The sequence below is a fragment of the Prunus avium genome, chromosome 5 (genome assembly GCF_965620075.1).
Source record: "Prunus avium chromosome 5, drPruAviu1.hap1.1, whole genome shotgun sequence".
Taxonomy (NCBI): Eukaryota; Viridiplantae; Streptophyta; class Magnoliopsida; order Rosales; family Rosaceae; genus Prunus; species Prunus avium.
In genome coordinates, this window is record NC_142288.1 from 15955645 (window position 1) to 15979975 (window position 24331).

General features: G+C 35.7%; 1 protein-coding gene across 1 annotated transcript; it reads right to left on the minus strand.

Annotated features, from left to right (window-relative positions):
• Positions 1-6766: 6766 nt before the first annotated feature.
• On the minus strand, positions 6767-9236 carry LOC110768582 (protein RGF1 INDUCIBLE TRANSCRIPTION FACTOR 1). The gene is made up of 4 exons (XM_021972368.2): positions 8968-9236; positions 8554-8751; positions 7971-8186; positions 6767-7516 (listed from the first exon to the last, which is right to left on the minus strand). The coding sequence occupies exons 1-4, from the start codon at positions 8968-8970 to the stop codon at positions 7283-7285; spliced, it is 651 nt and encodes a 216-aa protein (XP_021828060.1). The 5' UTR covers positions 8971-9236; the 3' UTR covers positions 6767-7282.
• Between the last annotated feature and the right edge of the window lie 15095 nt (positions 9237-24331).

The following is a 24331-nucleotide window of genomic DNA, read 5'->3' on the forward strand; positions in this document are numbered from 1 at the left end:
TGTAAAGATGTGAATCTCTCATTAACTATAAAGTATTGCCAATGCAGAAAAACTTGGACAGAGACTTTTCTATGTCACGTGACAGAGTGATAACATGTGTTACAGAATCAGAATCAAATGAAAATTTTGTAACACATATTATGTTTTTAAAATATCAGTATTTGCGGTCAACGGAGTCTAACCGAGTGGGAAATTGCCTTTACTTGCAGACCAAAGGTCTTAGATTCGAATTCCCACGACATCATAGTTGTGTGTGTATCGTTTATACTCCCAAAAAAATATCAGTATTTGCGACTCGTCAAATACTTGCTACATGACAAAGAGTCCCCACTCAAAGTATTACTCTGAAAATTAGGTGCTATGAAATGAAGCTTTCAGACTATTATTAAATCAATATGCAGGAATGTGACCCCTCCAAGTTGTGCTCCATGAGCGACAGTTTCTTTCAGACTGGAATGTGACCCCATAAAACAAGGGGTGTGTGGGGTTGAAGATGGTTTGCATCACACATTTTAACTGCTTTGACATATCCAAGAGTCACTTAACGTCATGCTGTAGCAGCAAAGCAACTCGCTAGCAGAGTTCTTATCCTCTTTGTTCTTCCTCTGTTTGTTGATTTTAATGGGCCCACCCCATTCCACCCACACCTGCTGCTTGGCCCATGGATTAATTCAGTTCAAACTCCAACTTTCCATTTTTATAGTATTTTCTTTTTCCTTTTTCTTTTCCTTTCTAGATGGGGGAGAAATTTAAACAAGAAGATATAGATTGTAGATATTCAGTTGCTTGGAGCATTATTTTGTATTATATGCTCTCTTTGGGATTGGAATATCAGATGCCAAAATGGAGCATCCTTATCCTTTCACTTTTACACGGCATATTTTGGACTATTTCCCTATCTTCATCCTAGCTACTAAGGTTTAATAGAATGTTATTGTGATCACAAATTAGAGTGATTATAATGTGGTGTTGAGTACGTCTACGTGTTATGACTTGTCTATGTGTTATAATATGAGTAGATATATACATTTTTTTATATTACTCCCTAAATGTGGGAAATAGCAACTGTATCGTTCATTTATGTAATAACACATGAATAGGTTATACCATGTGAATCAATTATGTCACGTAAATAGGTTATTCTAACAATTTAGGAAGAAAACTTGATCGTAGACCCTTGTTTCTTCGTTTGCATCCTTTCTAAAAACACACTTGCACACCCAAAACAAGAATTGATGAACATGCCATAAATAATTTCTTGCACAGATTTGTTTAGACAAACTCTGCTCTTGAACCTCTCTTGCAATTAAACGGTTTGAAGTGGTGGCCAAGACATTAAAGATATGGTGGAAAATCTCTTGATGAAAATGATTTCTAGAAGAAGTAACCATTCAATCCGAAAAGATCAGGTAATGCTGGTGACCTGACACAACATTAGCCAATCCAAGCTAAGCATTTGAGCTGCTAATGGCCCACAATTAAGGAAAAAATTAATCAGAAATTAGATCATCAGCACGGTTTTGGTGTGATTCAGGCTCATTTGCTTTATCTATCATCAGATAAGATCTGGTAAACCACTTGCATCATGGCTTAGGCAACTTGATTAGAGTGGGGCCCATATTTGCATATAGGTCAAAAAAAAAACATTAGGGTTTGTGGTGATCATCAAGATCCAAAACGCATGGCTTTATTGCATGGTAGAGAATCACATTGATTTCATGTATAATGTGTTCTCATGTATGATATAATCATGGATTTGTATATAATATAAAGTTGGGATTGGGAACCTTTTGATTATTTTGGGGAAAAAAGAAGAGGGTGTGATGAGCTTGGCATCAAAAGGAAGAAGCAAAATCAACTCATGAAGAGAAAAGTAGAGATAGTGGAGAGAGATTCATATCCATCCACCCAACTCTTTTTAGTCTTTAGTCTTTTCTTGTGTGCTCCTCCTACATGGCCACCACCAACATGAAAAAAAATTATGCTGCGTTTTAAATTCATTTCCTCCTTACCTTTTAGCCAATTTTATGTTGATGAGATCGAAATGTGATCCACCAATTAATCACCATTTCTAGTTTTTGATGAGATCAAAATGTCATTCAACGCCAATGGGTTCCCACCACAGTGGTGGTGGATTCCCCCTTCCCCCCATGGCACCCAGGATCGAACCCCAGTGGGGTTTCTTTCCTCCAATGTAACCAAAAAAAAAAATGTCATTCAACACTAAATCCAGAAAATTTTTATTAAAAAATGAGATTCACCAAGGGCCATTCCTAGTTATGTTTGTCGGTCACATTTACGGGTTGTTTAGGCCAAAATCAGTCGTTTACTAGGTCAAAACATAGTTTTAATAATGTGGTGAGCATTATATACTTTCTTGTGTTAGAACGAACGTGACCATCTAACTCAAAAATAATTGGTGGAGAGGCTCAAGATCTTTTATGCTATTTATGTTAGACTTCCATCTCCAATGTTAGATATTCTCAACACTCCCCCTCATGTGTAGAGTATTTTTACGCATAATATAAATGTAGGAGCACATGGGAGAATATAAACATTCTACCTAAAAACTAATTGACCATAAATGAAGAGATTCTCTCAGCATTATGAAGAAATGCCATTAATAATACTATACTAAAATGTTTTTTTTTTTTTGTTAATAAATATTTGCACTCCAGATGAGAATAGATTCCGAAAAGAAATTCTAGTAGCACAGAGAACATGTGAATTATAATTATTTTGGGTCATAAAATAGCAGGGATGATGGATTATGCGAGAAATAAATATGCTAAAAAAAAATTTATTAAGTAAATAGGGCTCGTGTTTTATGTGAAGAAAAGCAACGCACGTGTGGGTTTAGTGTGTTTAGTCGGCACGTGGCCTTTCGTGAGCTGCCAAGTTGTAGCAAAAACAATGCAAGTCCACTAATTGCTTGTGTTTGTGGAAAAAATTAAATAAAAAAACAAAAACAGAGACCCTTTTTTATTGTACAAACTAACAAAAGAACCTTAAACTATGGGGTCATGTTTAAATTCACACAGTGACATACTCAAATTCCCGAAAAACTTACAATTGCCTCACTATTAGCCGAACCGTTAACAAATCTTTTAAACGTTGATGTCGAAGATGTGGACCTCACTTTTTTAGTTTGGGGGATCTTTTGTAGTTCGTCTTTTTATTTTTTTTTGGCTAGAAAATAAAATAAAACTTTGAAGTGGATGCACAAAAGCAAGTTTGCTTCATCCACACCTTTATAATTTTTCCCGTGCTACTATACTTTGTCAAGCTTTGATTTTTCAGATTAACTTGGTCATTGGGATTTATTAGTCTCATTATTATATCTAGAATGTTTTAGCAGTCAAACAAATACTTTAGTTTATTGTTGTTGGCTGTTGGGTTTGTTGAATTATATGTGGTGCCATTACAAAACCCAGAAAAGATTCTCATCAAAATTGGTAGGAGGTCACGTGCAATGCTGTCTACAGTCGTTGGTTACTAGAGCATCACTTGAGGTCGGAATAGAAAATGATGCTGAAATAAAAGGTAGGGATTACCGACATCCACTGTTTCCCCTCAGCATCATTGAAAATGTCGTTGTTATTATCATGAATTACCCTGATTATATCAACACTTGAATTAACTTGTGACTTTGGAAACACATGGAATCTCCGAAGTGGGTTCGATTTAATCCATGAACTATGCAACCGAGCCACTCTCCTAAAGTAGCGTTGTCATCATAATTCCAATCTTTAGGGTTTCGATTCCCTATTATCCCCTTTTAATATGGCTCTAATTGAGTGATTTGAGTAAAGATGGGCTCCACTCTACAAACTTGAATATATATATATATTTTTAATCAAAAAAATAAAATCAGAGATTTGGGGTGGATTTGGAAAGTAGCCCCTTAATGGGTACAGGAAAAAGGATGGAGATTCCCCGAAAATTCTTATACAGTATGGTGGCAGGGATTGGAGTGAGAACGGGGACGGTATTGGCATACCCGGCCGGTCCCAAAACCAGCCTGCCATCCCTATATTCAAGTCAGGACCCCCCCCTAGTTGCCTAGCAAATGGTAGGCAACAACAGTAGAAAGTTGAGACCGATCTGGGACCCACCACACTACCATCAAAGCTTTTTCTTTCCCAGTTTAGGCTTTTGAAGTCTACATGAATGTTCCTTCCCGCGGCTCTCGTCTTGACAGACTATTAAGAAAGAAATAGAAAGTTGCTGGAACTTTCACTGCCACGTGGCAGCGTACATTTCACCCAATGTGAGAGAGGATGATACGGGCACATGAGTCACATTCCACCTTGCAGCAACAAAAAAAAAATGCAACGTGTCAATCTCTGCTGCACTTCGACAAATGAAAAATATCATATACCGAAAAAGTCGGTTTGACAGCCACGTGTCACCTCTTGCGTTGTCCGCTGCTTCTTCCAGCCTTCTACTTTTTTTTTTCTTTTTTTTTTTCCTTTTTTTTTCAAAGATGTTTACTGAAAAATCGAAAGTTGTTCTTTTTGGACAGAAGAATTGAAAACACAAAAAAGTTAGGCTTGAAAAAATCTGGTTAACAAATTATGTAAGCTCCAATATGAAAGGTGTACCAATGCCACGCGTACACATCATCAATCACACATTAAATTATGTTTTTCTTTTCTTATTAGAATGGTTTCCTGCTTCTTCACTTGGACATGTTCGACTTGGATTGAGTGACAGTATGAGTTACAAGTTTGTTTTTATTTACAATCCAAAATCGATAGTATATGTTATGTTTTAACTTGACAGTTTTTATCAGTTTTTGTTTTAATCTTTGTCAATTCAGCGAAAACTATTGAAATTAGTAGAAGAGTTTGGCACAAATTGAGTCTACATTGATCGTTTCAACTTTGTGAAGTTCAACCTGAATAACAACTCAACCCGTCCACACCTGAATTGTATGAAATTGTGCATTAGAAAGACAAAATTATACATTTAGAAAAGAAAAAAGAAAAACTAAAAAAACATAGGAGAGGACAAAAGAGATTTAAGAAGACCAACGATTGATCCAAAAAAAAAAGGGCAGTATGCAGAATAAGGTTAGGGTACTCAGGCTATGGTACACGTGGTGCACATAGTTTTTTCCTTTCTATCCATGAGCAGAGAGAGACACCTTTTATGGTCATTGATTATCAAATACCTGTACATCTACTATGTATATAGACTGGTGCAATAGTACCTTAACTTATGCCCGAGTTGTATTTTGGTCCTTAGAGTCTTAAACTCGATAATTGGCTCGTGTAGAACTTCGATTTTACGTCGTTGCGTATCATTGGTCTTGTTATGATATTTGTTACATTTTTTGTCTAATTTAAAGGCAAAATGATCATTTCATTTTGTTTCATGGATTTTTGTATGGTTTAGGCGGCCTTTTATTTTATTCAAACAATAATGACCAACAGGGTAAAATTTTACTTCGTTTATTTTTAATTCGTTAAACTTAAACCTAACCAAAACAATATGGGGAAGGTATCTAAACAGATATGCTTTCTGGTTAAATGACCAGTAGGTCCTTCTTGTCCCCCAAAAAAAATAAAAAATAAAAACCAATAGGTCTCCAAGCAGGTGAAATATTTACTTTTTTATTCTAGTCTAGGATGTAATAATTTTTAGGTCTGAGAAACACGTGAGAAATATCCAAAGCGAGTCAGAGAAAATTTAGAGCAACTTTATTGATTGTATGCATATGGGGATGCATACTAAATTTAGATCCAAATTTATCGGAAAATGCTTCAATGGGTAGATGTAAAAGATGCATAATCACCGGAAGTTACAAAAAAAATATATATATATATATAAAAAAATAATTGCACAATTGCATCTGATTTTACATTCCAACTTGTGGACCCCACCTAGTGATGCAAAAGTAAAAAGGGCGGAGCAGTTAATAAAAGATGGGCAATTGCAACCCTTCGGAATGATTATCTCCTCCCATTCGAGGAAAAACCACATTTACATTCCCGGATATGTAAAAGGGTTATAAATGTGACTTTACATTTCCAAATTTACATACAACATCCAAGATGTTTCTCGATTTATATAAATCTTTCTTGAATCATCATAATTACACGATCAAATCAATGTCGCTTGCGTAAATTTCAAATATCTAAAATCACCAAGCATGCCAAAATGAGAGAGAGATGGGCAAAGTTGGCATTCGTCCTCGAACATCAAACCACAAAGGTGGTGTAGTTTTTGATCAATTATATACAATGTTCATGTTTTATGGTATAAACACATTGACAACCATCCACAATAATTCACTCCAACTATAAGCTAAAAAGATATTCACAAAAGCATTTCCTGTCTTTGTTACGGGCCCCACCATGATTGCCCATAAGTGACCCATCAAGCCAACATCACCGTGCACGCTCGATCCTACGGCCACATTTCACTGCACGGATGGGCCCACAAGTTCCGTAAACCAATTTGCTAAAGGAACCGCCTTTCTGAACTTTCTGACCAAAATATTTTATATATATATATACATGATAAAAACGGAGGGCGGCTGAGGACTCTTTATGATTCCGAGGATCAAGACCACCATTGCTTTCCCACCCCCAATCCGCGTCGTACACGTGTTCAGTCTGTGACAGAAAGCCCCGTCATCATAACCCAACCCACACGAGGCGGCCGGCTTGGGACCCACTTCTCTTTGGTATTTTCTTTTTACAAGCGCTGGTCAAAAACTTCTAAAAGCGGAAATAATAATAAAAACACTGCAAAAAAATTACAAATTATAAAATCTATTATTTCACTTTCCATATACAGACATCCCCATACCATCAAAGGAGTACATTGACTTTTCCTACCTCCCTAAACCCTCTATAAATAAAAACCCACTATTTACATCTTCATCCAAAACTTATGTATAATCACAAACCCTAGCAACCATCCTATATTTTCCAAAGACTTGTAAAATAGTAATAAAAAAAAAAAAGACTTATTTTTTCCCTTCTTTTTGCATCTTCGTCCTCCTCTGACTGTCCACCGTCCAGTTTCCCAGTCCTTCACCTTTGCTTTTGTCTTATTGTCCAACTTTCCCAGCATTTGCACTTCTTTTTCCTATATTGGCTCGGCTTCTATGTACAATACTAGAAAGCTAAGTGGGGCGGTTTTTTTTTTTTTTTTGGGCTCCAAACAAGGCCTTTTGGTGAAAAAGCTCTGGTAATTGGAGGGGCATTGTGAAAACTACTTTGTATAAGTGGGGCCTTAGGGTAATAAACTACAAATACAGGGCTTAATCTTAATATTCTATAATTAGTCCTCCCATGGGTGCTCTGTGGGGAATGCCCTTCCTCCTCTTGGCCGTTCTGTAATTAACAGAAGTTGGGGGTGGTGTTGAGGGTGTGAAGCTCTGGATCTTGTTGCTGCTTTTGGACCTTCCATGGCTGCTGCTGCTGTACGAGTCCTCTGAATCAGAAGACCCCATTGCCTTTGAATGCTTCATCTTCTGGGGATTGTTCGATGTCCCCACAATCTGAGATTGATCATTGCAAAGAATTATTAGTACTTGTTGTAGCAAATTACACCTAACAGAAGGAATTAAAAACCAAATTGGATTTCCATGGCTGATTTTAAAAATGTAGGGCTGACCCAATGACCCAGATTCCCAATTCAGCTTGTTCACACTTACGGATTGTTTGGTTGGTAAGAAAATGGAAGGAAAAGTAAATAAAACGGTAAGGATTTCAAAGTGTGACATCAACTCTCTATGATTGTAGTCTATGGACTACAAGGGCAATGGAAAAGTCAAACTCAGACTAACCAACCAAATGAATGACATTTACTAAGAGCTGATTGGGTTTGATTGCTTGGAGACAAAAACAAGGGGCAAGAGGGCTCTTTCCCTCTGAAATTTTCTCTGGTTTTCAGAGCAACCAAACAGTGCAAAGGGAAAACAAAATCGGGGATTGGGACATTGTATTATTTACCTTGCAACCAAGAGAGCAGAATCTGAAGGAATCTAGGAGGCTGCGTTCACAGACTTCACAGGTATTTGTGACTCCTTTGCCAGGCCTAGGCTGAGGCCTCTCATTCAGAAAAACAACTTTTGCACTGTTGATAATGTAGGTTTGGACTCCATTGATGTCCAGATGCTTCTGAATCTCATTGACCCTAATCACATCATGGTATGAGGACCTCCTTATCTGTCATTCAAATCAACAAATTGAGCAAAACCCATTAGAAATCTATGATTTATAGCTGTAATGAAGCAAAAACTGAGCAAGCCCATGTGAAATTCATGACCCAAAATTGGGATTCAGACAATATGCGTGACAAAATTTGTACCCAAAACAAACAGTTCATCATCAAAACAAAATTTTCCCTTTGGCTTAATTTCTGGTCCCAAAACAAAACTTGGGAAAGTGAGATTTTTATCAGAAAAAGGCAAAAAAGGAAGAACTTTAATGGGAATGATTGAGAGAACAAGAACCCCAATGTGACCCAGATGCCCAATTTGGTAAGCACAAGATTCTAAGAATTGGTGGACTCTGTTTAGCTGTTGAAAATTACCTGAATAGCACGGTGGTCTTTGTGGTAGGAGAGGCACAGAGAGCAGAGAGGACCGTTCATGCAATCCAAACAGTACATGTTGCATTCACTCTTGTGAGAATCGGCATGTTGCTTGCATTGAACAAAGAAGCTCTCTTTCAGCAGAGGCTTCAGCCATGGCGGCCACCTGTTGTCCTCCTCATCAGGACCGCCTGCACCCTATTCAAAAGTCAATCAAGTATCAGTGTTAGAAGAATGAAAATGAAGAAACCCAGAAAGATAACCAAGAGAATCTAAGAGAAAACACAGTGAAAATCCAGAGAGTTGAAAATTTGAACCAAACAAAACAGAGCATTGAACCCAAAATTTGAATGCAAAGAGAAACAAGAGCCAGAAAAGCAAATAACAATGAGAACAAACAAGACTGGTTTTTACCATGATTCTCCTGCTCTTGGGCTTGATCTCCCTAACAGTCGTGTCTTGATTTTCGATCGCCAGCTTGAATGAACAAGAGAAAACACTCTTCTGATCAATGTTGAGAAACGAGAACAGAGAGAAACAGAGAGAGAAGTAGAGAGAGAAGGAGAGCTGTAATGAGAAAAGAGGGAGCTTTTAGAGAGAGAAAGAGAAGGGCTTTTTAGGTTAATAGAAGCAAGAGTGGAGGCGGTGAGGGAAGGGAATGGGTTCTTGTATAGAGTGGTAGATGGCGTTAGAGAGAGAGAGTAGAGAGAGAGGGACGGGTCGTTCTTATCCTCACGAAGTCTTCACCGCACCTGAGTCCGAACCCGAACCTAAACCCGAGCCTGAGAGAGATGCGTTGGGTGCAAGGAACCCACCTCCTTCTTTCCTTTTTATTTCCCTTTCATTTTCTTGCCCTCTTCGGTCTTATCATTTCTCATATTCTAATATTTCTTCTGTTTTTTTTTTCTTTTTTGAATTTTCTTCTTCCATTCTATTATTTAAAGCTTTTATTGTCGTTTCATTATTTGTGATTTGGTTTTGGGGGCATACTTATTCTTTTTTTTTTGCTTTAATTATTTTTATTTATTTATGCGACACGAACATGACATGTATTGTTTTTCTCTTTTTAATTCACGTATTTTGAGGTGTCTCTGTACTCTCTTGTCCTAATCAAACTTTTGTCCTAATTCCTAATCTCACTAATTCTGTTTTCCATTTTTCTATGTGTTTAATTGGTTAATCAAAATATCCCCACCCCACTATGACACAATTCAATTTGAGAGGCCTTTACAATGCTTTTACATCAACTAATTAACATTCAAAATAACCACCCATTTATCGTCAATTTCTCATAATTAGTGGTCCCTTGCTAATAGCATAATCACATTTTTTTTTATAGCACAAGCGATAGTCTAAACTATAGGAGAGAGGGGCTTTTCACACACACACACTCATTATTGAGGTGTCATGGGGTTTCGAACTTGAGACTACTAGTCTGTAAGTCAATACCTTTTTTTATTGAATTAGAACTTAGACCCCGTTGACCATAACTACATCTACATTGTAAAAGATTACAATTTATGCATTCTTAATAATTTCTCTTTTATCACCGATGGAAAAGAACATTGACTTAAAGATCAGTGGTCTTAGGTTTGAACCCCATAACACCTTAACAATGTATGTGAAAACCGTTTTGTGCCTAACTTTGGCAAAATAGATTCTCTTTTATCAACTTCTATGTCTCAAGTACGAATTGAGGTGGACGTGAGATATTCTTATGCTTAGCAAAATATTTTGTGCGATTTTCTTAGTATGGAATAAGTGAATCGTCCACTTTGATAATGTAAGTGAAAATAATTATTATTATATTTGTCAATTTTGACCGTTTGTAAGATTAGGAACTTAAAGATATATTTTATGAGTTTTCTTTTACCCAACAAAACCTAAATTAAACTGCGAGTCTTTTGAACAAAATTTAGGTGAATAATATGTTCCCATAACACCTTAACAATGTAGTCCATTTCATCAAATAGACGTTAAAAACAAGAGTAATTGTCAAATTAGTCCCTATAATTTATCCCTTCGGCCAATTTAATCTCTCTACTTTTCAAATTGACCAATTTAGTCCTTGTTTTTACTTTGTTACCCATTTTGGTTATTTCCGTCTACTAACTACCCAAAAATAAATAATAAAAAACCATTTAAAAACAAAATATGAACATTTTCATAAATAAAAAATTATATAGTTTAGTTTCCAATCAAATTATTGTAGTTAGGTTTCTTTATAATCAAAGAAAAACTGAAAAATCAGTCAATTTGTTAAAGAAAAATTCTCAAGTGCGACGCACATGGAGCTGTCATTTTTGAAACTAAAAATACAACAGGATCATTTACCCTTATAAATTGACAAATTTTTTTATACCAAAATGGTCCTCCAACTTATACCTAAGTTCTATTTTGGTCTTCCAAGTAATTTTTTTCACTCTACTAGTCCTCCAACTCTTTCACATGTGTCAAATTGGTCCCACGATCAAATTTTTTATTAAATTGAGAAGTAAAACTATCAATTTGGGCACTAATTACCTCTTAAAACTTACGAAAACTATCCAATTTAACACAAAAGAGACAGTCTAGAGTGAAAAAATTAATTAGAAGACCAATATGAAAAACGAGCATAATTTCAAAGACTATTTCGATAAAAAATCCTTTTGTTTTTTTTTTAATTTGTCAATGATAATGAAATCGACATATAAGAACCTGATTGAAAACATCAACAGGACTTGATTAAAAACACTCGAACTGTATAGATCAAATTCGTCATTTTCACAAAAGTATCTTAGCAAGAAAAATTTCTACCTAATGTCCTATGCTTTATATAGATTAGGGGTGAGACAAGTTTATGTCAAGGCTGACCTAATCATGTTGGTTTGGTTTTGGTTGGCCATCTCCAAATGAAAGCCATATCTTCTTTATAAATAATATCAGAAAATATCATCAAGCATTAGTTATCCTCTGTTCACAGAAAACGAAAGGATGCGAAAATAGATTTGCCACTATTTTAATTTCTTTTTTAACATTCAAGTTATATATCAAAATTTGTTTTCATAAAAATGCAATTAGTTTTCGACTAATAATAGAGTTATTTATACTAACACCCCCTGAGGTTTTAAATTGTTTTCACAAACAATCAATAAAAAGGGGTTTAGTGAAAACAAACTGAAACCTGAGGGGTGTTCGTATAATTTTTGAGACATGAATGAGTTTTATGAAAAACGCAAGAAATCTCCAAGAGTATTAGTGTAAATAACTCCTAATAATATCTACTTATGAATGCACAAACGTTGGACGATATAAGGTGTCCGGTCTAAATAAATATCATTTTCCATCACTAGGTCAATAATTTAAGCCCCACCAATGAGAAAATATTGTTTCTCAAATTTTTTTATTCAAATTAAACAGAAGTCTTAGTATATCACCAACCAAAAATATGAAAACAAAAAACAAAAAAGTCACCAATCAAAGTTTGACCAAGCCTCTTTTATTTGTTTTGTTTTTATTTGAATTTAAATTATTGGATCCATTAATAACTTGTGCATATACTCTACTTATAATTGTTAATCATAATTAGTTATATTCATTATCCAATAAAAAAGAGTTTTAGATTTCTTATCTACCTAAATTATTGAAATAACAAAGTTTTTTTTTTATAGTAATACTGAAATGATCAAAAGGTTCTTTGATGAAGAAGAAGAATATCTCCATTTAAATCATGCTTACTGAGAAAACTATTGATAGAACCATCCATTTGACACATGGCACGATGATTTCCCATCATCAACCATTACTTTCTAACAGCACAAAACAATTTTCTCAAGGAGATTATTGATTAGATTGAAGAGCACACGTACTCTTCTGTGCTCCTCTGATATGGTAATAAATTGGAAAATAATTTATTCCTTGGTGTACTTATGTTTTTAATCATGAATTATAAAGTAATGGAGCCAATCGGGTCTGGCTCAGTGGTAGAACTTTTGGCATGCGAATTTATTAATAATTTGCGGTTTGATCCTCCATGACACCGTGTGGGTGTGTGATAAAACCCCCCTCTCTCTTTGCTAACTGTGGAAAAAAAAAAAAAAAAGAGTCTATAAAGTAATGGCATAGCCACCACCACACTTAACCGATCATGCATGCTCGCAAAACCATCCATTTTATTATTGATTTCTGTTCTTAGTGGGTCTTTTAACATTAATTTCCTGGTTAAATAAGAAATTACAGTCCAAATATGGAAAAACCTTGCCCGCCTTACCTACCAACATCACCCTTCTTTCATTTTCTTAAAAGCTTGACTTGACCAATGCTAGAAGAAAATGCTTCTACTTTAGCTCAAGTATGCTCAACTAGCTTTTGCAGCCTTCCCTCTTAATTCTTGCTCAATGTGGGATTTGATGCAGACTTGTGAACTTAATTTAGTACAAAAAGTAGGGGCTTTTGCTAATTGGGTTACTTAGCTAGTAGGTTTTTCCTTTTAGGTTTGGTTTTTAAAATGATGTTTGTAAATGTTTTTGGCAATTTTTATTATTGAGAGAGGGAGAAATTAAACTTAGGATCTTGAGTATATGAGTAAATGCTCGTAACCACTTGAGCTACAAGTCCCTTATATGTTTTTGGCTGTATTAAAAGCACTTCCAAATGATCAATCCAAGATTATTATTATTATTGTTTTTGGCTTTTGACTCAAGGTTCGAATGTTCTTATTTTTCAGTAATCGAGGAATCAGCCGTAATTTGTACTTGAGAAAAGAAAGCTAGTTTTGTCACTTTTTGAAAAAGAGAAGAAAAAGTTTTTGCGTATGATTTTTACTTACCCCTTGCAAAACCCTACTAACAAAAGTGCTTCATGCATTAACATTTCAAACAAGTTACTTGGTTAATTGACTAACGCCTCCAACGGGGACTTTAGTGTGTTGTGGGTTAAGAGTCTAAGACATTGTAATCCTGTGAGATATTTATTCATAAATGGGGAATAATCTGGTGCTTCAGGCTTTGAAGCAATCAATTCTAAAACCTCTGACAAGGCTCATGAGCAGAACACGTGGTTGGTCCAGAGTAACAACACCCTGCCCAGATGCCTCATGTATCCAAATAACAAAACATATAGATGTACAACTTCAACCAAGGTATTTAAAAAAAATAATACTATAAATAAACAAAGAGATTAAATCTGACTTCAAACATAATTAGCATAAACTACGGGATAATTAAACTACTAAAAGTATTTAATTAAAAGCTTAAGAAGCTTAAGAGAGGATGGATTAGGAGAGAAACCGGATGACCTACTAAAAATATCAAATGTCCTCATTCAATTGCATATTTTATTAGAATGATATCTTGTAATTGGATTCATATGAAAGGTAAGATTCCTTCCTTGAGTTTGCATTTCTTGTATAGAATCATATGTATACATATCTTCCCTGTATTTCCTTTTTGCACATAAGTCAAACCTCTACTTATTACAAAACTCTATGTTCCCATATGACACCAACACCATGTTATTTTGTAACGCTGTACTATAACCGTGACGTATTCATTAAGGGCTCGTTTATCAATACTTATGTCATAAGCAATTATGTCTGTAAGTATTTTTGTGCACCCAAAATCTTTTTATATTTAAAAATTAAAATCTAAGTGCTTCGTGAAAAAAAAAAACATTACCCTAGTTCAGAAGGACTCTTGAATATATATTTATAAAGAACGGTGATTTCCCCACTCCATTTTATCTACTTACACTCCATTTTATAACTAAAAAAGGAGTGTAAGTGAATAAAATTGGAGTAGGGAAATCATTACCCTTTATAAAAATGTTATTTGAAATTTTTTTAGCCCTTCCAAAATCAGTGACAAATCAATACCATCTCTGGCTGGGTAAGAAGGAACTAATTATGTAGATATGCATATACATTATTTAATTGGAAAGTTTTAAAGTGGTGAAGAGTATAATAAGCACCTTAAAAGTGTCCTAAAAAACAAGCCCCACTAGCTAATGTGGTGTTCTATGGGGATTTAATGTCTTAATTAATCACTTTGTGATGTGTGATTCACCATCACCAATAGCTCTAGTCAACATCATTCCCTGCTGGTCCTTTATCACGGTGATTGTTTATTTGTATTATATTCTACAATCATCTAGAGAATTCTAGGAATATTATTTAGACCACGTACAACTAAAGTTCATCACGCTACTTGTCCAAAGAAGAAAGAAATATATGTTTATGCTCAAATAATTAGATGTGATTCTGTTTTGTAGTTGTGGGTTAGGTCAGCGTGATCAGGATATTGTGTTTGTCTCTTTGTATTTGAGTTCGAATTACTCCTTTTAAAGATCTCGATGCAATTAGAAGTGGACCAGCTATATTTAAATTGTAGATTATTGTTGTATTTTCCGATGTGGGACTTACAAATCATAACTTGTATCGAGCCATCTACATTAACAAATTATATAAAAGCTCTTTTACAGCAATTACCAACTTTTTTTGTAATTTAATTGAGAATTTGGCTCAACTCCTACTCTTGAATTGGGGCTAGCCAAGCCGAGTTATCTAAGGTCACATTTAATTGTCTTTAAGTTTATGCATGATGATCTGTTACCTAATCCTCTAATTCACCATTAAAATTATTAAATGCTGCTTGATTTATTTGTTAATTTTTTGTTTCTAGGCATGTCGCATGCTTTCGCTGCTGCCTAAGGGCGTGAGTTGACTAAGTACCCCAATATAGATTAAGCAACGCGATTATGAAAGGAACCAAAACCAATATTTTTCTCAATCAGGTGGAATTAATCAAATGGTTTGCCTCTTGTTTATTAAAATAAATAGATGGAAGTAACTAATAATTATATATTTTCTTCGTTTTGTGACAACAAAAAGCGCTACTGCACCAATATAAGAAGCAAAATACATTTCGGCTTGTGACATAGCATAATCCTAATCCATTCTTACATACCATCACCACTTGTTCATGCTCCAAAATAGATGTAACAAGCCAACTTGTTATTGACAACGTACGTAAGATCTTTTAATATCTAAAACAACAATAAAATCTAAGACATTTTGAATTTGACAAGTTATAGAAATGTAACACAAGTAAATTTGGATCCTTATTCCAATCTCATAGTCACAACGTGTCTTAGATTTCGACTTATAAGAACCTCCAAAAGCTTTTATGTAGATAAGAACCTCCACCACTCTCTCCATTGCATGTTTCATGCACTAGAAAGTTCATTTGAAAACTCTTTCCCCAAAACACATTGAATACTCATTTGAATCACATATCTTTTGAATTCAAGTTTAATCTAGCTTGTGTGCAATTGTAAATGTTTGACCTATTCAATATGATTGTAATTTGATATACAAAATTTGTTTCATGCATCATTCAAATCCTTAAGCCTAGTTCTGAGTGAGCAAGAAGGCGATCATTAATTTTACATTAATAGCCAAGATTTGTATCGTAGACTTGGTTTTAGCGTCATTTTTCACACTAGTAAGGATCAAAATATGTTGTAAGCCATGGTTAAACGGAACAAAATCATACTAATTGATATGTTTGTTCCTAATTTTCTTTTTCTAGAGCAGTACATTAAATTGCATTCATAATTCAGGCCTAAAAACCATAAGCCACAATGGCCACATAGGGTTGATATAAATATGAAAGTACAGTAACCACAGAGGAGCCTATTGGCAATAGCAACACAAGGTGTACCTAGTTACACATGCCAAAAAAATTCTAGCATAAAAGCCACAAGCTTGGAAAAACCAAGCAAAGGCCTTAACGCACAAAACTACAACCTTTAAACTCTCACAAGTAAAACATACAAGTAGAGACAAAAGAGTTGATGCACTTATTACAACTAAAAAAACCGCAACACACAACAAGAAAATAAAAGTTGATTTGCCACTATGTCGTCCCAAGAAAGCAAAGCTGACAACAAACTCAACTAAAACGACCAAACACCAAAATCTAGCCTAAAGTTTATAAAACCCACAAGGATGGGAGGGGCAAGGAAGAGGGGAGGCGATGAGCGAGGGGTAGAGGAGGGGAAGATCAGGGAGGGGAGGAGTAGAGGGATGAAGGCCATCGACTGAAACTTTTCTCACATTAGGGTTTTCTTTTTCGGTGTTTCTTCTCAAAATCATTTTCTTTAAATGGCTTTGTTTACACACAAAAAAAAAAAGTTTACTTTGGGCTGAATTGGAGCAACAACCCCTTTACTTGTAGATGATTTACACTTTTGTCATCCTACTCAATTTTTCGTTCATTTAGTCTTTAAACTTGACTCTAAAATAAAAATATATAAATTTATAAATCTAATGATAGTACCATACGCGGAACACTATACAAATTTCGTTATTTATTTGAGAGCAAAATGGTCATTTCAGGTCGTTTTTGCTTCCCATTGTTCTGACCTATTCTTCTCTCCAATTGGTTGCTAATCCTACCAAATTCAAGCATTACTCAAATTAACCCATGTTCAAGCCCTAAAAAGTCAATGCATACACAACCGAACTCAAATTAGTCAATTGCCTCACACTTCTCACTTTTTTTTTTCTCTCCAAATATTTGAAACCCTAATCGGTTTGTACAGATTTTGTAAACACTAATCTAGTTAAACCTTTACGTTATCTTAAAATCACTGGTCTCAAATATTGTTGTAATGGAAGATCCACAAATATTCCACTTCGAAAATGAATTCGATTTCATATTTAATTTAGTCAATCTCACAAGGCCGAATTCCTCAATCACAATCATTTTCCCACTTGTTTGTCTTGGTACACTCTGAAAAAAATGATTATCTTGGTGCGAAATTTAGGCCATAACGTCTTTTTTGTTTCTAGAATAAATTTGTGAAGGAAAATATTTGAGACAAATACAAAAAGTGATCTTGGGATAAAAGAAAAAACAAGAAGAAAAAAAAGGATAGAAATGATGGTGGGTTAGAATTTGACTTGATAACGATGGCGTACTATGAGTCAATGGAGAGCTTCTTGAACCCACGGTCACGGCACACCACGCATGACCCACTTGCGTGCCTGCGTGTGCGTTTCACACATGCTTCTTGACTCCAGAAACTACGGCGTTTCGGTCTTATTGCAATGTGGGTCCCCGGGGTAATAATAGCTTACCTGTGGCCACATCATCAGTGGGTCCCCTCCTAACTGCTTTCACCGGCCTGCCCAGGAGCCTAGATAACCTGCTTCTCGGTTCTTTTTCATTGTTTAGAACCCCCCCCCCAATAATCCTCCGTCACGTCATGTTGTGTCTTTGTTGACTATCTGGCTTAGTCAAAATAACTGCAGTTGTTCAGTTTGTGCGGAGAAAGAAAAACGAACCAAGAGAGTTGTTTCTTGGCCCGAAAGAAAACGAAGAAAGTTGTTGGACAAAAACGTTAAGAAGAAATACGTTAGGGGTATATAAGAAAATTGATGTTTTGTTCTGAAAGCTTTGGGGTTTGCACTGAAAACTAATTCCACGAAAACAACATTTTCATTGCGAGCTTTCCATAATCTCCATCACAAACCAAAAAGCACCCTTGCTTCATAATATTTCACCAAAGAAAAGAATTCCCAACATGCTTGAAAATGATCAGCCACCACACTTCTTGTATCAAGTAGAAGCGGGCTAGCAAACCAAAAGGCACACGCAAATTCAGAAAAAAACGAACAACACTATAGAGGAAGCCGGCCGATGACGGAGGGGAATTTTCCGGCTGAGAAGAGGACGTTGGAACTTGGAAGGATTCAAGGGAAGGAAGTGAGGAACAAAACAGTAATGGGAGGAGGGTGGTGTGATAGTTTTCTTCTTTTGTTTGTTTGAGGGGTTAGATTTTGTAAGTTACATACCATTTTTCTTTTACTCTTTTAAACCATCAAAACACATGGAAAAAAAAGAATGTGAACATAAATCGAGTTTAAAGAGAAGAATATAACCAGGAGACTAGTGTAATGATGTAAAGGATGTGAACTCAAGTATTCTTTTTCAACTAGTGTAACTTTACAAATATTTGATTCTTTAATTTATGTTTAAGGGAATAATTGAACTATTTTTCATATTTCATAGGCGGAGTCGAGGCCAAAAAGTCCAAATAGCAGAGTATAGTTATGCCTATATACATTAGCATCCCTTAAAATTATTATGTGCAAGTCCATCATGTCTGTATTTTCTTTTGCCACACCATCATTCCTCATGTTAGTTTACCTACAATTCATCAAATGACAGTGGTTCTTATTTAATAAGAAATTCCCACTTGTGACCTTTATTCCATCTAAGTCTAAAATTTTTATGGTCAAAATTGTTGCCTTCCAAATCAAAATTGGATGACTACTAAAGACTAGCACGTTCTAAATTCCACTGTGACACAAGAATTAAAAAAAAAAAAGGAAAGAAGAAAAGAAGGGGCTTGATGCTGGTTGGTGGAGTTGTTAAAAAAAATTAGGAAATGATTGGAATTTATGAGATTACAAGGCTTTGCAAGTTGCTGAGAAGTGGTATATGACTTTACGGCCATAGGGGCCAAACAAGTTGTTCCAACTTTATTTTGTCCTCATTAACACTTTGATGATATAATTACTTCATATAGTGGCTAAAAATTGACTAATTCTTGCACACTTGGGTACATGCCAATTATGAAAATATTAAGTTCATTTTCCAACTAATTTACCCTGCAAACCATTCCTATTGCTTGATTTTGCAGAAAACAAATCATGTTTCAATGATCCATACTAATGTTTTGAAAGGCGAGGTGTGGATACAAGGCGTTTTTGGTCTCGCAAGACGAGGAGTAAGACTTATAGCATTGAGGCGTAAGCCTTTTGAGACATGAATTACTTTTATAAAGAACATTGATAAATAATACAATATAATTAAATTGAACCATTAATTTCCATTGAAGCTTACTAATCAATCAAATATAATTAAATATAAGTAATAATTATAATAGTCAATCTTAAAACTCAATTGGTCAATCAATTGAGAGGGAGGCTGGTTCCTAATTTGAGAGGAAGGTTACAACTAAATAGATATGCGGCTGAGAAGAATGAATTTGGGGTTTAGGTCTGTTTGATTGTATTGGGTAGGAGTGAGAAATTGATTTGTTAAGCCAAATAATAACTTTGGGAAAAAACAAAAAAGTTTAAAACAACACCCAAAATGCATAGCTTCATGGCAACAACAAAGGTAACCTCAACAACCCAAACGACGTCATCTGAAGAAATAGAATGAGGGCTCTGTGCGTCATCTTCTTCCTCGCAGCTTGTTATCTTCTTCCTCGTGTAGCTCATGCCTCATATGTTGGCATGACTTGTGAACCATTGACTTACTTTTTTTACACACCAATGATTCCTATTATATTTGTAATTGATTTACTTTAATTCATGATTTCCTACTATAAATAGAATTAGAAATTTATTATTTACTTGGTCACTAAGGATCCGTTGTATTATAAATATGACCTCCTACAAGGAGAGGAATATACATAAAATTCTCACAAACAAATATTCTCTCATAGTTCTCATATTTTAGCATGGTATCAAAGCGGCAATCTTGGGATTGCTGATTGTAGTTTCTAAACCCTAGCCGCCATCATGGGGGAGGATGACTCTCCTAATCCTTGTGGCAGTAGCACCACTACTTCATCCTCTCCTTTTCAACCAACTATAGCCACGTTGAGTGCCCAGGTGGCTCAACTCCTAAAGATGCAGCCTCAGACCTCGAACCCGATCCTAAATCAGGATCCTACCTAAATGACCCCGAAATCGACTCAGACAACGACCTCGAACCAGGCTCAGATGATGATCCCGGCGACAATTACATGTGAAGCATTCGTTGCACAAATCAGCATTAAATTGGATGGCACCAACTATGCCCTATGGTCCCAAGTTGTCGAGATGTATATCTTCGGCAAAGACAAATTGGGCTATATTAATGGTGATCTTCCACAACCTCCTCCGATCGCTCCAATGTTTCCCCGCTGGCGCACCGAGAACTCCATCGTGAAGGGATGGCTCATCAATTTTCTGGAGCAGAGCCTGATTGGTAATTTCATTCGCTTTCCAATAGCAAAAGCAATGTGGGATGCAATTGCCATGACCTACTATGATGGCACGGACACCTCTCAGGTGTATGATCTGAAACAATGAGGCTCCCATTTGCAGCAAGCTGGTGGCTCCATTGAAACCTATTACAATACTCTCCAAAGTTTGTGGAGAGAGATTGATTTATGTCATCCAAATATGATGGAGTATGAAAGTGATATCCAGCACTATAATGATATTCAATTGGAAGATCCAGTTTACATATTTTTGGATGGCCTTGATGATCGTCTTGATAAGGCTCGAAGTGATATTCTTCACATGACTATGTTCCCCACCGTGGCCCAAGCTTATGCCTATGTCTGCCGTGAAGATGTTCGACAAGCTATGATGATAGGTTCATCTGCACCCATTGGCGTTGGCTTAGCGGCCAAGAGTGTGCCTTGATTAGGGCCATCTAGTCGCGTAGGACAGCCCCATAATTCCTCTCTTACGGCTTACCTTCAGATCCAGTCATATGCTATTGCTGCTGGTGCGCCACCTCCTAAAACCATCCCACATTCCTGTCCCAAGGCTCCGGCTTTATCCAGTGCAGAAGCCGAGTTCATAGGCATGACTAAAAGGATTTGTGAGCTCATTTGGTTAAGGAAGTTGCTTACTCAACTTGGGTATAAACCTACATCCACAATGAATCTCTTTTGTGACAACAAGGTTGCTATATCTATTGCATAGAATCCGGTTCAACATGATGACACGAAACATGTTGAGGTGGATTGACACTTCATCAAACAGAAGATTGAGGCTAAAGTGATTTAGTTTCCTTTAGTGAAATTCAAGGATCAATTGGCGGATATTTTGACAAAGGTGATTTCCAGTAGAGTGTTCCACAATTCACTGGATCAGTTGGGCATTGGTGACGTCTATGCACCAACGTGAGGATGAGTGTTTGCGTGACTTGTGGACCATTGACTTACTTTCCTTACACACCAAGGATTCCTATTATAATTGTAATTGATTTACTTTAATTCCTGATTTCCTACTATAAATAGAAATAAGAGTTTATTATTTACTTGGCCACTAAGGCTCTGTTGTATTATAAATATGACCTCCTACAAGGAGATGAATATATAGAAAATTTCCACAAAAAAATATTCTCTCATAGTTCTTATATTTTAGCATCACACATCAGAACACGCGCCTTCCTACGCCTCGCCGTCGACGCACACGCTAAGCGTGCAAACAACTAAACAAGGGAAAACACTGATTGTCATAAAGATGATGAAACTTGGAAGCCCATAATTTTGGAGTCTACTAGCCAAATTTGTAAAGGATACTACTTGCCTCATTACCGGTAAGGAGATACTCCTCCTTCATGTCAATCACAGTTTGACACATATGCAAAAATAATTCATCAAAAACATAAAAAGAAAAACTTCTGCACACATATCACACTGCTATTTGGAGGAATGTAGGAGTTCCTACTTACCTGATAAGGAGAGAAATATTTTCCATTTATAAGAGACGGATTGAATTGTATTTAGAAGTAAATAAGTAACATAATTGTAAGGCCTCTCTCTCTACGGAGGATATCTTTGTTGTTCTTTCACCTTATTTGGCACTATCTTTTGTATAGTTTTAAACATAGGTCAACCAAATTAAGGGCGATGAAGCCTTATCAACCCCAACTAAACTGAAAAGCAGTTCGACCCAAAAAAAAAACCTGAAAAGCAGTTGACTAAGAACAATATGCAAACCTCTTCCTCTTCTTGTTTGTGTTTATAGTGGAAATGGAACTTAGATGTGGAGAAAAGGAGATCTGCTTTGAAACTAGCCACCGTAACCGTGGTTAATAGCTGGGCGGGTGTTCCGACATTTAAAATTGGCGACGTTCTCTGCGTTTGTCAGATATAATACAGGGATACTATTTGTGGCAATATATGAACAATATTTACTGACACAAACTTACTTGGCCGTACATACGTACTGTGTCTAATTAGTTACTAACCACTGGTTGGCCGTGACTAGTAACAGATGTACAAATCCTCTTCTAGGTTTGGTCTGCAAAAGAATAAATGCCTTGGAGAAATCCAATTTGCATAGCTTCCACTCAACCACAAAAGTACTGCAAAGTTCATTTTCATTCAAAAGAAAGTGAGAGGAAATTTAAGCCCAAGACGCAATGCAAGAAATAAATAAAAACATATAAGTTGTCTTCCAACGTGTGAAAGAAAGAAAATATCCATGGAAAAATGCATAGTGCCAATCATTGCAAGAAGAACCAATGAACAATGACCAATGAATGATGATCATGATTTGCTTCTTTTACTTTCTGTGAGGTTTTGTGGTAAAGCCTCCCCCCATGTCACAATCACTTGTGCTTTTAACTTCAAAATTAGGTGGCCAAAACTTACACGGATATGCTTTGATAATGACTGTAAAGTGAGTCATCAAAAATTGTTGATGTATTATTGTTTCTTTCTCATCAATGCTAGGTCACATAGAGCCACGGTAACTTTGTTATTTACTCATTTACTTTGTACTTGGATAGATTGCAAAACCGGCCTTTTCTTTTGCGGATAGTAACGTTGAAAGGAAAAATGGAATCTAAGACCCCGGATGCAGACATGAGTAAATAAGTGCCTTGCGTAAGACTGGCCCTTAAAGTATATTCATAACATGATTAACCAGGAAATGCCATGATATCATCAAAAGTTCTAAAAAGGATGAGAGTTGATAACCCTTTTAACCTTAATAGTGCTTGAGGCCTTTTGATATAGTCCAATTTCTATCTGACGATGCGGCCTTGTAAACAGTCGCATGATCGTTAAAATGATTTACTGTCATTACAGAAAACCAAAAAACTAAAAAAAAAATCCCTCAGCTTGTCTCTTTTCTTCATGCACATGTATATTACTAGTTCAGTGTGACTTATTAACTTGCATGTCATATACATTTTCTCACAAGATTAAAGATGATGAGTTATGAACAATAAAATTGTGTGAATGATATGAAACACCAATTTCTTTTTTCTTTGAAAAAAAATGTTTTTAGTAAATGAAATCATTTATTAAACTGAAACCTTCATGTCCATCCGGTGATACCCAAATCTTGATTTAATTGTAGTACATTCATAAGAAGGAATTGAGAGAGATGTTGTTGAAACATACGGTCCGTTTAATAACTATTTCAATTTTAGTTTTTAGTTTTTATTTTTTATTTTTTGTGCCAAAGTATAGAGAAAAATGAGAGTGAGAATGACAGTTTGAATGAGAGGGGACGATGGAAGGGAGGAGTAACAAAAGTGAAAACAAAAACTTGAAAGTGAAAACAATTTCAAATACTTTCAGTTTTTATTTTTTGTTTTCACTTTTATTGCTCCTCCCTCCCATCCTACCCTCTCAGCTTCCCTCTCAATCCTATCCACTCTCATTCTCACTTTCATTCTCCCTCTTTTTCCTCTAATGAAAACTAAAAACTAAAAATGAAATGGTTATCAAACGAGCCTGACATAATTTAGTTTCCTAAATAGAACTTTATCAACAAACTAACTCTTAGTCTAGTGATACTTCTTTACCCAATATTGGAAAATGTACGAAGTTTAAATTTCCCGATAGTTAAAAAAGGAGGACTTTATCAAATCATTCACATTCGGCTCTTGTTGAGGAAATAGCCGATTCTCCCTAACCGTCATAATGTTTTCTACTCTTACCACATTTGTATACCACATTCCCATACCACCTTATGTGGCAGATGAGG